The sequence below is a fragment of the Tachypleus tridentatus genome, chromosome 9 (genome assembly GCF_004210375.1).
Source record: "Tachypleus tridentatus isolate NWPU-2018 chromosome 9, ASM421037v1, whole genome shotgun sequence".
Classification (NCBI taxonomy): Eukaryota; Metazoa; Arthropoda; class Merostomata; order Xiphosura; family Limulidae; genus Tachypleus; species Tachypleus tridentatus.
Window position 1 is genome coordinate 4,031,176 of NC_134833.1, and position 13,057 is coordinate 4,044,232.

The window sequence follows — 13,057 nt, forward strand, 5'->3', positions numbered from 1 at the left end:
TAATTAAAATTTGACTCCATGTATTATACAAGTCGTATGATTAATATTGAAATACATTACTTAAATACAAGTCGTATGATTAATATTGAAATACATTACTTAAATACAAGTCGTATGATTAATATTGAAATACATTACTTAAATTGTGTGGTACAGCATTGCATTTTGCTTCTTGCAACTATGCTGGAAAAATAACAATATATTTTTCTGCAGGACACCAAACAGTAGTAGGACAGTTCCTCCTAATGCTTATCAGAACATACCATGGAGGCAAGATGCCCCTTCGACAGAAGTAATGAGTAGTAAAAACAATCAGGAGAATTTTTATTACAGAAAATACAACAATCCAGGTCAGTCAGTCTATAAACCACCACAAGGGGCTTATTCTCACTATTCAGACTCGGAACTTTCTCAGACTCCTCAACCACCTCTTAGATTCATGCAGAAACAACCTATTTCATTTCTAAGCAAAAGAGAGGAAGAGAAAAATAATACAGGATTTGGTTCAAGTTACACGGATTGTAATTACAGTAATGGCCTACAGTCCTACACAAAAGCAGGGAGTACTAGAACAAATGAACCATCTTCTATTTCTATGAATGGCCCTGGATCATATCAGAATATTCCATTTGACTCTTGTAAATCAGGAACTAAAGATCAGTATGGCTCCTCATCTCCTCCTCCTGGTTTCATGGATCTTTCTAATACAGAAAATCATGGTAGTGCATTTGAACTATACAAAAAACCCAATTCTTTGTCTCGTGACCGAGACAGTTTTACATCATCTGAGCCATCAAGGTACATAAAATACTTTACTTTTGAAGTCAGTATCAATATGAGTTATTTATTGTAAGATGTATTAATGAAATACTTCACTAGTTTATTGACTTTAATGTAACTTTTAGAAACTTAGAGAAACATACCTTATACACTTACATTCTTGCTAGTTAATCTATAATATCTCCTTTTGCTTTTTTCTTGGTTCTTCATCACTCTGCTACAATCATTTCACTTACACATGAATCTGTTTTTGTCACTAGGCAACTGTCCTTTGGTTCCACAGATTGCAGTCACAGAGTTGTTGCTACAGCACATGGGAAATTCAACCACACTGGAGGAACTCTTACATCAGAGGAAACAGGGGTTCAGATTATTATTCCACCAGGAGCACTACCTGAAGGTTGTAATCAGGAGATTTACTTCAAAGTTTGTCAAGACACAAACATGCTTCCTCCTCTCGACAAAGATAAAGGTTTGTTGGAGTGACTTTTTACAACACAAAATAGTTCACATGACTGCCAAAATCCTTAGGTAGTTGATTCTTTAAAAATTGAATGTTTGTGTTTTCTTGTTTAGAATTATATTACTTTTAGGTATGTCATCATCAAAATATATTAGAGTATGTAAAATATTCATTTTCAATCTGTTTCCTTTAAAATACCACTGACAATATTCCTGGCCCCTGTCTACCTTGTACAAAATAGCTAAAGAATGGATTGTTAATTGAATAACTATAAACATAAAGAGCTGACAAGTTATGTTATTGATCAGAAATACTAAACAAAGTAAAGTAAGGAATGTAACATTTTTGTGGAAAAATATTTTTGATGAACAAAAATAATAGATAGATATTTTGACCAGAAATTAAGAGTTGTATCGGAGAGTAGGTCATGTGTTGGGAAATCATAAATATAAGTGACATCTATAGATATGTTCATTTGATAGTTGGACCACTGCATCTGTATCAATGATTAAAATACTAGCTTTTGTGCCAACTGTTTAAAAATGGTTTGTAACAGCAGCAAGAAATTATTACAAATTATAATCTCCATGGCAATTTTAACACTAAATGTTTCTCATTACAGACACAGGCATGACAAGCAGGGAAAAAATACTCAAAAAACATACATATAAATAGTTTCCTTTGTTGTTGTATGAATAATATGCTTGATAGCTTTTACAGGATTGAACTCATATGAACATAAATTTTTATTTTTTCTTTTGTAATAACCATAGAAAAGAAATAAAATCCATCACTGAAGCTTGTGATTATCTGACAGCCAAAATGATCTCATGGGTTATTAGTTTGTCAAACTAAGTAAATAAAGTGCATTTCTTTTAGCAACTGCAAAACTGTGCAATGTGAAAAGAAACATGTTTCTGACTTTTGAATAAGCCATAAATTATTCCTAGATTACAATTTTGAATCAGAAGACTGTAGTGGAATCCATTAGAGACAATATGAACTCTCTCTCACATTGCTCAAAAAATCCTTAATTGTATTTCTGAGTCCCTAATTAAAAGGTATACTTTTATCTTCTTAGTCCACATGTATACTCTTTATCATTTTAAGGACCAGGAGTTAGATATTTGTATCTCCCATTGGATTTTTTGTAAACTGTAATTCCCACAGGTACATTAACTAGCTTACCTAAGTAATATGTACAGTTCAAGGAAGACAAATATTCAACTGTTGAATAAAATGTTCCAAACTTACATCAACTTAAATTTTTAAATGCTATTGCACCTTGAGAAACACTACAAAGGCAAAACGTATCTCCAGTGGTTCAGTGGCTGAGGGCAGAACACAAGTCACTCAGGTTAAACAACAACAAATTATAGGTTTCAACTATATGTGTGTTTCATATAGATACAAGGTCTTCTGCTATTACCTCATTCTTTAGAATAAAGTTGTAAAATATATTACATCTTTTTATCTCATAGAAATCTGTAGTATCCTAATTTTTTTATAATACTTGGTTAATCACGTTTTTCTCTCTTTCTCTATCAATTGAGTTTTGTATCAACAACTGCAGAGCTATAGCTCTGTAAAAATACACAGGCTTTCACAGGGTGTCCTAACTTTTTCACATGACTGTAGATGACAGTAGTTTACCCTTGGATCATATTGTAGGAGACAAATATGCTTTAAGGAAAGTGAAATAGATAACAGTAGTTTACTCTTAGGTCATAGTGTAGCAAACAAATCTGATTTAAAGACTGAAAGAGATAAGAACAGTTTTCCTCTAGGTTATAGTATAGCAGACAAGTCTGGATTAAAAACAGTGAAATAGATTACAATAGTTTACCCTAAAGTCAGAGTGTAGCATACAAATCTACTTTAAAGACAATGAAATAGATTACAATAGTTTACCAATAGGTCATAGTGTAGCACACAAATCTGGTGTAAAGAAAGTGATATAGATGATAGTAGTTTACCCTTTGATCATAGTGTAGTAGACAGATCTGGTTTAAAGACAGTGAAATAGACAAAAATAGTTTACCCTTAGGTCACATTGTAACAGACAAATAGGGTTTAAAGACTGTAAAATATATTACAGTTCTTTACCCTTAGGTCATAGTGTAGTAGACAAATCTGGTTTAAAGACAGTGATATAGATGACAATAGTTTACCTTTAGGTTACAGTGTAGTAGACAAATCTGTTTTAAAGACAGTGAAATAGATTACCATTGTTTACCATTAGATCATAGTGTAGCAGACAAATTTGATTTAAAGACAGTGAAATAGATGGCAACAGTTTCCCCTAGTTTATAGTTTAGTAGACAAGTCTGGTTTAAAGGCAGTGAAACCGACGACAGTAATTTACCCTTGGGTCATAGTGTAGGAAACAAATAGGGTTTAAAGACAGTGAAATATATTACAATAGTTTATCCTTAGGTCATAGTGTAACAAACAAATTTGATTTAGAGAGAGTTATATAGATGACAGTAGTTTACCCATAGGTCATAGTGTAGCACACAAATCTAATTTAAAAACAGTGAAATAGATGACAAGAGTTTACTATTAGGTCACAGTGTAACAGATAAATCTGGTTTAAAGAAAGGGAAATTGATGACAATAGTTTACCCTTATGTCATAGTGTAATAGACAAATCTGGTTTAAGAAAGTGAAATAAATTACCATAGTTTAGCATTAGATCATAGTGTAGCAGACACATCTGGTTTTAAGACAGTGAAATAGATAACAATAATTTACCCTTAGGTCATAGTGTAGCTTGACAAATCCTGTTTAAATTCAGTGAAATAGATGACAGTAGTTTACCCTTAAGTCATAGTGAAGTAGAGAGATCTGGTTTAAAGACAGTGAAATAGATTACAATAGTTTACCCTTAGTTCCTAATGTTTGTACTAAGGAATAGATATAATTTCACTAACGCATCCTACTATCTCTGAAATACTTTGTGTGTAGTTTTCCTCTTTGAAAAATTAAATATAGCAACCTCATATGATTGTAACACTTAAACCAGTCACCATCTGTCATATACTACTTCTACCGAATTTTAACCTTGATATATGTTACATCTTGACATTTGCTCTTGACACTATATATTGTTGTAGGTTATGGTTTTCAACATACATTTTTGTACTGTTTTATCTTGGAAGTTCATACAGTTATAGGCTATGTTTTTTTTTAATTTAGGATTGTCACATGAATTCTTGTGGTGTGCCTATGCAAGTGGTCACCTTCAGAGAGAATGTCAATTATAAACACAGTTTTGTCAGTCTTTGTAGACATTCCTTTTTGTTTTCAGATACAGGAAATTTTATTTCTGTGTTCAAAGAGACAAGATTAACTGTTAGAGCTTTGTTTTGGTCATTTATCCATTACTTTAACTTTTTATGCTCACGTGATTTATCTTAACTTCATCTTCAAAGAGTATTTATTATACATATTTTTATTTCGCATATTGCAATGCAATTGTAATTTCCAGTTGTATGGATACCGAGTCTTTGTTTCGTCAACAAATGTAGTGTTGATTTTGCTTAAACATCACATATCCAGTTGTTTTAAAGCCAGAATTTAAAAACATCACAACACCTATCTTTCCACATACTAGGTCCTTGAATCTCTAGTTGTTGCAGAAATCAGATAACTGTGTGTTGTAGAGGTATTCTTTAATTATTGTACTAAAACCTTGCACATCTGCTCTCTAAACTGATTATGCCAACGCTGGTTTTAATCTGCAACGACTTTGTTTTTAAGCTAATATTTAATGATTAAAATGAAGTTTGATATGGTAGGTGGTTTGTTTGGAAAATCTACTAAATTATAGAGATAAAGACCAAGTTGGAGACAGTAAAAAGTGATAACTACTCATTGGTCTATCAGTATTTAAGTAGTCAACTATAATCATGTGAGGCTATTCTTGGAAAACGCTTTGTGTTGAATAATTTCTTTGCATGAGTGAGGAGTCATTAATTAAATATTAATAAGTATCTGTTTAAACATCAAGATTAATATCTTCATTTTCCAAAGATTTATTTATTTACTCTGAATTAGAATAAACATTGAAAATTTGTTCAGACTACACCATAATTTGTTTAGGCTACACCATAATTTGTAACTAAATAAATTTGTTTAGAAATTTTTTTGTTTATGGTTTTGGTTCAGACTATCAAAATGAAATATCTTACTGAACGTTTGTTTTTAATTAAAAAAAGTGATATCAGAACTAATAGATGGGGACAACAGTAGTAAAAGGTACATTTTGACAACACCCAAGCAGTAGTAAAAGGTACATTTTGACAACAACCAAGCAGTAGTAAAGAGTACATTTTGACAACAACCAAGCAGTAGTAAAAGGTACATTTTGACAACAACCAAGCAGTAGTAAAAGGTACATTTTGACAACAACCAAGCAGTAGTAAAAGGTACATTTTGACAACAACCAAGCAGTAGTAAAAGGTACATTTTGACAACAACCAAGCAGTAGTAAAGGTACATTTTGACAACAACCAAGCAGTAGTAAAAGGTACATTTTGACAACAACCAAGCAGTAGTAAAAGGTACATTTTGACAACAACCAAGCAGTAGTAAAAGGTACATTTTGACAACAACCAAGCAGTAGTAAACGGTACATTTTGACAACACCCAAGCAGTAGTAAACGGTACATTTTGACAACACCCAAGCAGTAGTAAACGGTACATTTTGACAAGAAGTTAATAGTAAAAAGTTTGTTTTCACAACTAACTTACAGTAAGAGCTATACTGTAACAACAACTTGCAAGAATGTGGTATATGTTAACCTTAAGATGCAGTTAGAAGTAGACATTTCACAACAACCCACAAGTAAGAAGTATATTGTTGCCATAACTGAGTATAAGAGGTATATATATTGACAACAACTTGTAGTATGATGAATATTGTAGCAAAAACTTGCTATAACAGGTATACATGTTGACAACAACTTTCACAATTTTGTGTAATCTTTTTTTCTAATGGAAGTTTTACAAAAACCAACATGTTTAGCTATTCTTTACCAACCTTCTGTTAATTCCAATTAGTTAGTCCAATCTTTTAGTCAGTAGACACAAGAAGATTGAAGTTCAATGATACCTATAAAATGTACGAAGTCAGAGATATACATTTTATATAGTTGTTAAAGTTTATAAAATAGAAGCTAAAACAGTGCATCATAACTTTGTTCTATTCTGTTACTAAGTTATACATTAAATAATTCCAGTTTTTTCAGTTTTAATTAATTTTACAGGCGAGATGTTGCTCAGCCCTTTGGTCATGTGTGGCCCTCACGGGTTGAAATTCAACATTCCAGTTGAGTTGAGACTGCCTCATTGTGCCTCAGTTAATCCAGAAAGTTGGTCTTTTGCTCTAAAGTCAAGTGAAACACCAAGTAGTAAGTAATACTTAGGCTTCTTCAGAGATAGATAGATGTTCACAGTTATTTAAAGATTGTGTTCTATGGTCAACATTAGCATCACAAATACATATATATATACACACACATACTTTGTCTTGGCCATGAACTGCAAGGTGAAATATAATACTTGCAAGTTTCTTAAACTCAAATTTTATAAAGAAGCCTGCATATTATATGCAAGCTCCTTCCGAGCTTCTGGTTTGAGTTTGAGAAAGGAGTGAATAACAATGTAGCCAAAGTTACCCATTTGTTCTGTGTGTTGTCACCATTGATGGTAACTTCTAACACCTTGAGCACAGGAGTAGTAGTGACAGCAAAATTGCATGTAGTCTTGTGAAAGTAAGTCTGAAGACAATGGCACCTGAAAAATAATACTCAATGTTCAGTGTTAAATGTTACTTATCAGAGTTGGTGGTAAATAGTCCAAAAACAATGTTAAAGCTATTCATTACTCTTAAAAACTCCAAGCTTTGCATTCAGTGATGAAATGACCACAAGCAGATTGTAAAAGGTGAAATGGTCAGAAGAAATAATGTTCATCGATAACATATCTACAAATGTCTTTGTTTATGCAGAAGGTTGAAGAATATATGTAATGTATCATATAACGATGTTAGCAACATATTACATCAAATCTCTATCAAAGTAGGTCTCTTGTGGCAATTTGAATTTATCATTTCCTAAATTGTTTTCTATACCACAAACTATTAGTCTACCCATTTGAAATTAATGAAACATTCTAGAGAATAAAATATAAATCTATTCACCCTAAAAGAATAAAACATGTTAAATGACAAGATACAATCCCATCCACCTTAGGTAAATTAAACATATTAAATGACAAGATACAAATCTGTCCACCTCAGGTGAATTAAATATATTAAATGACAAGATACGAACCTATCCACTTCAGATGATTGAACATATTAACTGACAAGATACAAACTCATCCACCTCAGATGAATTAAACACGTTAACTGACAAGGTACAAACCTATCCACCTCAGATGAATTGAACATGTTAAATAACAAGATACAAATCCATCCACCTCAGGTGAATTAAACATATTAAATGACAAGATACAAACCCATCCACCTCAGGTGAATTAAACATATTAAATAACAAGATACAAACCCATCCACCTCAGGTGAATTAAACATATTAAATGACAAGATACAAACTTATCCACCTCAGATGAAATGAACGTGTTAACTAACAAGATACAAACCCATCCACCTCAGATGAATTGAACATGTTAACTGACAAGATACAAACCCATCCACCTCAGATGAATTGAACATGTTAACTGACAAGATACAAACCCATCCACCTCAGATGAATTGAACATATTAAATGACAAGATACAAACCTATCCACCTCTTGATTAGTAAAACATTCTAAATCACAAAATAAAATATATCCATCTATTGATGAATTAAACATTCTTGGTGACAAGGTACAAGTGAAACTTGTTCAACTCTAATTCAACGTAATATATTTCTGAATGAAAATGAAATCATGTCAACTACTGATCGTTGACAAAAATGTTTAGAAGTGAGATATAGCTTTGCTTTGTTAGATACTACATTGGATACTATGTATTATAGACAAAAGCCCTTTTCACTAGTGGGATCTAGGTTTGTTTCTACCAGGTATGGACTCTGTTGAATAAGACTTAGTGTTTTTAGAATTTTATTTTTCTTGTTTAAGTTGCATATTGTTTAAGAAAGTTATTTCTGTATGAGTTCTATGTGAAGCTACACCCAGCAAGTATGCTACTAATACTGTAAAAACAGAGGGTTTAAAGAATTTATATGAAAATAAAAGCAGTGTAAGCCATTCTGTCCAAAAGAATAAGGTCCTATAAACATGTTTCACTTAGAAATAAATAAATTTTGTATAACAATTTATTAACTATTATTCTATTAACATATTATCACCTACCATCCCTAATTTGACAAAGAATCAAGTATTAGCCACTGGACAACATCCAGACCAGGGATGCACTTGTAGCAACCGTACTTTATAAAGAAGATCAAAAGAGAGAATTATGCAAAAGAATTAATTTTCTAGGGAGTATAGAAAATACATAGGTTTATGTCATCAGACAAGCCTCAAATCGAAATTTTCTAAACTTTTCTGTCATCTACACCTACACTGTGACCTAATGAGAATAAGGAAATTATCCATAAAGCTAGGTGAAAAAGATATACAAGCTAGTCTTAAGCTTAGCTATCCAACACTGAAAATGTCTTTAATAACATGTTTAATGAGTTTTAAGTTGGACATATCTTGTTCAGAATGGTTTAGCTTATAATATTATTGTAGGTTACGTTTTTAATCTAGACATTTGAAAAAGTTTACAATGTTGCTTAAAAAGAGGGACAGTTTGCCATAGCATGGTGGGTATGAGTTAAGATTAAAATTTTCTTAGAACTTTCAGACCAGTATTAAATGGTCATTAGACTAGAGTAGGTGAATATTAGTAAGTTACATTGAATCTCAAGTATTATGTTATTGTTTAATCGATTATTAGAGATATAGTGACGTCAATGAATTATTCAGTGTGTGTGTGTTTTCTTATAGCAAAGCCACATCGGGCTATCTGCTGAGTCCACCAAGGGGAATCAAACCCCTGATTTTAGCATTGTGATATTGAGAGAGAGTTTCTTAACCATTCAATAAGTTTATAAATTGTGTATAAAAGTACTTTATGACAATAATCTAGTTTAATTTTTGTAAATTTGAAGTTGTATTTGCAACAGAGTAATATATACATATATAAAGTAGTGTATGTATGAGAAAATTAACAGACAATTGGAATAATTAAGTTAGGCCTTTCCCTAGAATAAAATCATGGAAATTGTATCAAAAAATACAAAACACTTTCTTTAGGTAGATAACAGAAAAGAAACAGTCCAACAATAGAAACTGTTAAAACAATATTAATATCTCTTGATCCTCTCTCTCTTGTCTCAGGCTGTAATATTAATTCCAAATTAATAATATGTTTTAATAAAAGTTTCATTAAGAAATATTTACTTGATTCATAAATTGTAGCTCCTGTTTGTTTGTGGTGAATAGCATAGCTTAACCAAGTTATATTTTTCACACAGGTGGTCAACCTACTGAATGGCATAATGTATCACTAGATAATATGGATGGAGTGTCCTCCAGCTGTGTGAAAGAAAACTATGTTTCAGTTCTAGTAGATCACTTCTAGATTTGTCCCTAAATCCACCTTTATCTCTGCAATGCATGATTCAATTACTAGAGTTACTTATTTTATAATGGAGCAAAAGTTGTATTGATAAAAATTTGAAACAACTTGAATGAATAATGTAAAAAATATTATTATAAATGTACAATATTTCAACATAATTAAGTCATCATGGATAACTGATGATAACATCAAAATGTTGTGCATTTATAATAATTTTTTTCTTTACCCATTCAAACTGTCTCCAAACATTTATTTTCAAAAAAAGTGAGTTTTTCGTCATAAAATTTAAAGTTGAGTTACGTGTTACAAGTTAAGATACCTATAAATATAAAACATTACTTACAAAAAGCTTGAGAGATATTAAACATTATTTAGTTAAATGTTTCAAAGAATAAAACTTATAATTGGTCATGTTTGTTTATTTTTCTTTCACTTGGATTCCACTTTTATAAACATTGTTAATTTAGTTACCCAAATGTGATAAAGTGCAAACTAGTGAATTAGTTCTATATATATTTCATTAACTTTACAGACAGGACAGATTAAGTCATATACAGTGCCTTACAAAAGTATTCACCCACTACCAATAATGTCCATTTTGATGAACTACAAATAAGGTAAACAATTCTCATAATGAATTTGTTTTTATTTAAAACCTTAATGATCAAATTTAACACTGTTATGTGTGAAAGAGATTCAAAGTCAGCAAATCCTGCAAAGAAGATATTAAACTTTGCCCAATGAGATGGTGTAATTTTCGTCCATTCTTCTTTGCAAAATTACTTCAATTCTGACAAATTGGAGATCATTGATAGACTGCAATTTTCAATCTCGCCATAAATTTTCTATTAGATTCAAATTAGGACTTTGACTGGGTCACTCCATGTCATTCACTTTTTTCTTTTGAAACTATTCCAGTGTTGGTTTGGCCTTGTGCTTTGTATCATTGACCTATTGAAATGTGAATTTTTGATCCAGTTTTAGAATATTAGGTAACTCAAGCCAGTTTTCCTTTAGGATTCACCTGTACTTTGCCCCATTCATTTTCCCCTCAATCCTGACAAACTTCCTAGTTTCTGCTGATAAGAAGCATTCCCATAACATTATGCTAGCAACAACATGCTTGACAGTTCAGATGGTAATGATTGGGCGATATACTATGTTGGGCTTGTACCAGATGTAATGCTTTTAATTTAGGCCTAAAAACTTAATTTTTATCTTTTCTGTCCACAAAACCTTCTGACACATGCGTGTAGTTTAATCTATATGATTTTGTAAACCCCATACAAGATTTAAGATGATTCTTTTTCAGTAATGGCTTCTTTCTTGTGATTTACCCATACGAGCCAGCTTATTGTAGGGATGTGGAACTTTGCATATCTTTCAAAGCCACTGTTGGCTTCACAATGGCATCCATATCTAGTTTTCTGCTTGCCTGGCTGCTTAGTTTGGAAGGACAGCCTGTTCTGGGTGGCATAAATCACATTCCACTTCTTAATGATGGACTTCCCTGGACTGAAAGGGAGAATTAGTAACTTTGAAATTTTCTTGTAACTTTCTCCTGATCTGTGTGTTTCTTCACCACTTTATCCTTGACTTGTTTGAAAAGATTCATGGTCCTCATGGTTGGTTTGTTGTATCACTGTATGAGTTGGGGCTTGAATAGATCCATTTACTCTAAAGTTAAGCCACTTTGTTTACACACAGAAAAGAAATCATTACACTACTTTTCTGACCTGAACTGATTTAAGATTGTCGTCACGAAGGTTGAATACATATGCAATTAAGAATATTCTAATTTTCTTTGAAAATCAAACTTGCTTACATAATATCAGCATTGTCTTAGCTATGACAGTTTGAAATAGATTATATAAAGTCAAAGTTTCATGATTGCTCAGACAGTAATAACATGTGGAAACTTTGCAGAGGGTAAATAATGTTGCTAGACATTATATATTTCACAGCATATTAGTATTAATATTTTATTTTTGTATAGAGATAATGTTTTCTTATAAGCAAATAGCATAGAGAAAAAAATCATGATTGAAATCATTTGATAATATGTTAATAATGAATGCTATGAATATTTTAATATTAACCAATTTACATAGTTATTTTAATATTAACCACTTTACATAGTTATTTTAGTATATAATATTTTATATTTTACTGAAACATTTCTCAACCTTACTTAGTGAGCATCACTATAGAAAAGTTCACAGGAAGCTCCAGTTATGTTATGTTAATCCTGACTTGAAAACTTTACTACAAGTGATTTTGATTTTTCAGATGTTTAAAACTTCCGATGTTTAACAATAAGTAAATCGTTTTATTACTTGTGGTAGTTACAAAAAATGTGAAGTATAAAGTTTACTGTCACTGAGATTGTTCTGTATGTAACCATATGATACTTAAATTGAATGAATTAAACTATATGTTCTAATTAAATAATTTTACTTTGTTAACAGAGAGATAAATTAGTTTGTAAGTCTGATGTAAGTCAAGGATGTTATAATGGGTTGTTCAGTGTAATTTCAAAAGAATGATGTGGCTTTTAAATAGGAAGAACTAATGACTTAATGGCTTTAAGAAAGACTGTTATTTCTCAAAAACAACACATGTAGCTATTAATATAAAAATACTGTTAACTGAGTGTCTAATGGTTTGTGTTGGATTTAAAACAAGAAAGTTCATTGAAGCTCATAAGAACATCAAAAATAATTTTTTAAAGGCGTGAATGGTATTTTTATCTAAAATATTTAGATTCTAAAAAATAAAAATTAAACATTATTTTTCAAAATATGCAAATGATTAAACATCTACCCAGTTTTATTGCCTTATTATTTTAGATGACAAGTGTGTTTGAAAACAGGGTTTGTACCACTTTTATGTTTGTTTTTGTACTTACGCCTATCTTATACTTTTATTATCTAAATAGTCAGCATCTATTCTAACACAACATACCATTTGGGGACAACATGGGACATATTTGTCCATCTTGACTGTTTCACACACTAAGCTAATACAACTCTTAAAAAAAATATTCATATACATATCAAATATTTTCTTAAATCCATTTGAATTTACTGCCTCCTCAATATCTGATGGCAACCCATTCAGAAAACCAACCACTCTGTTAGAAAGATAAAACTG

The 13,057-nt window shown here is 31.2% G+C and overlaps 1 protein-coding gene across 3 annotated transcripts in view; it reads left to right on the forward strand.

Annotated features, from left to right (window-relative positions):
* LOC143224681 (tight junction protein ZO-3-like) overlaps positions 1 to 12,556 on the forward strand; it is an 89,788-nt gene extending 77,232 nt beyond the window's left edge. For all 3 annotated transcript variants that reach the window (XM_076452840.1, XM_076452841.1, XM_076452842.1), the window contains 4 exons: positions 214 to 798; positions 1,041 to 1,252; positions 6,514 to 6,657; positions 9,798 to 12,556. In XM_076452840.1, the coding sequence (XP_076308955.1) occupies positions 214 to 798; positions 1,041 to 1,252; positions 6,514 to 6,657; positions 9,798 to 9,904 (1,048 nt within the window). In that variant the 3' untranslated portion in view covers positions 9,905 to 12,556. The remainder of the gene's footprint in view (positions 1 to 213; positions 799 to 1,040; positions 1,253 to 6,513; positions 6,658 to 9,797) is intronic.
* The last annotated feature ends 501 nt before the right edge of the window (positions 12,557 to 13,057 follow it).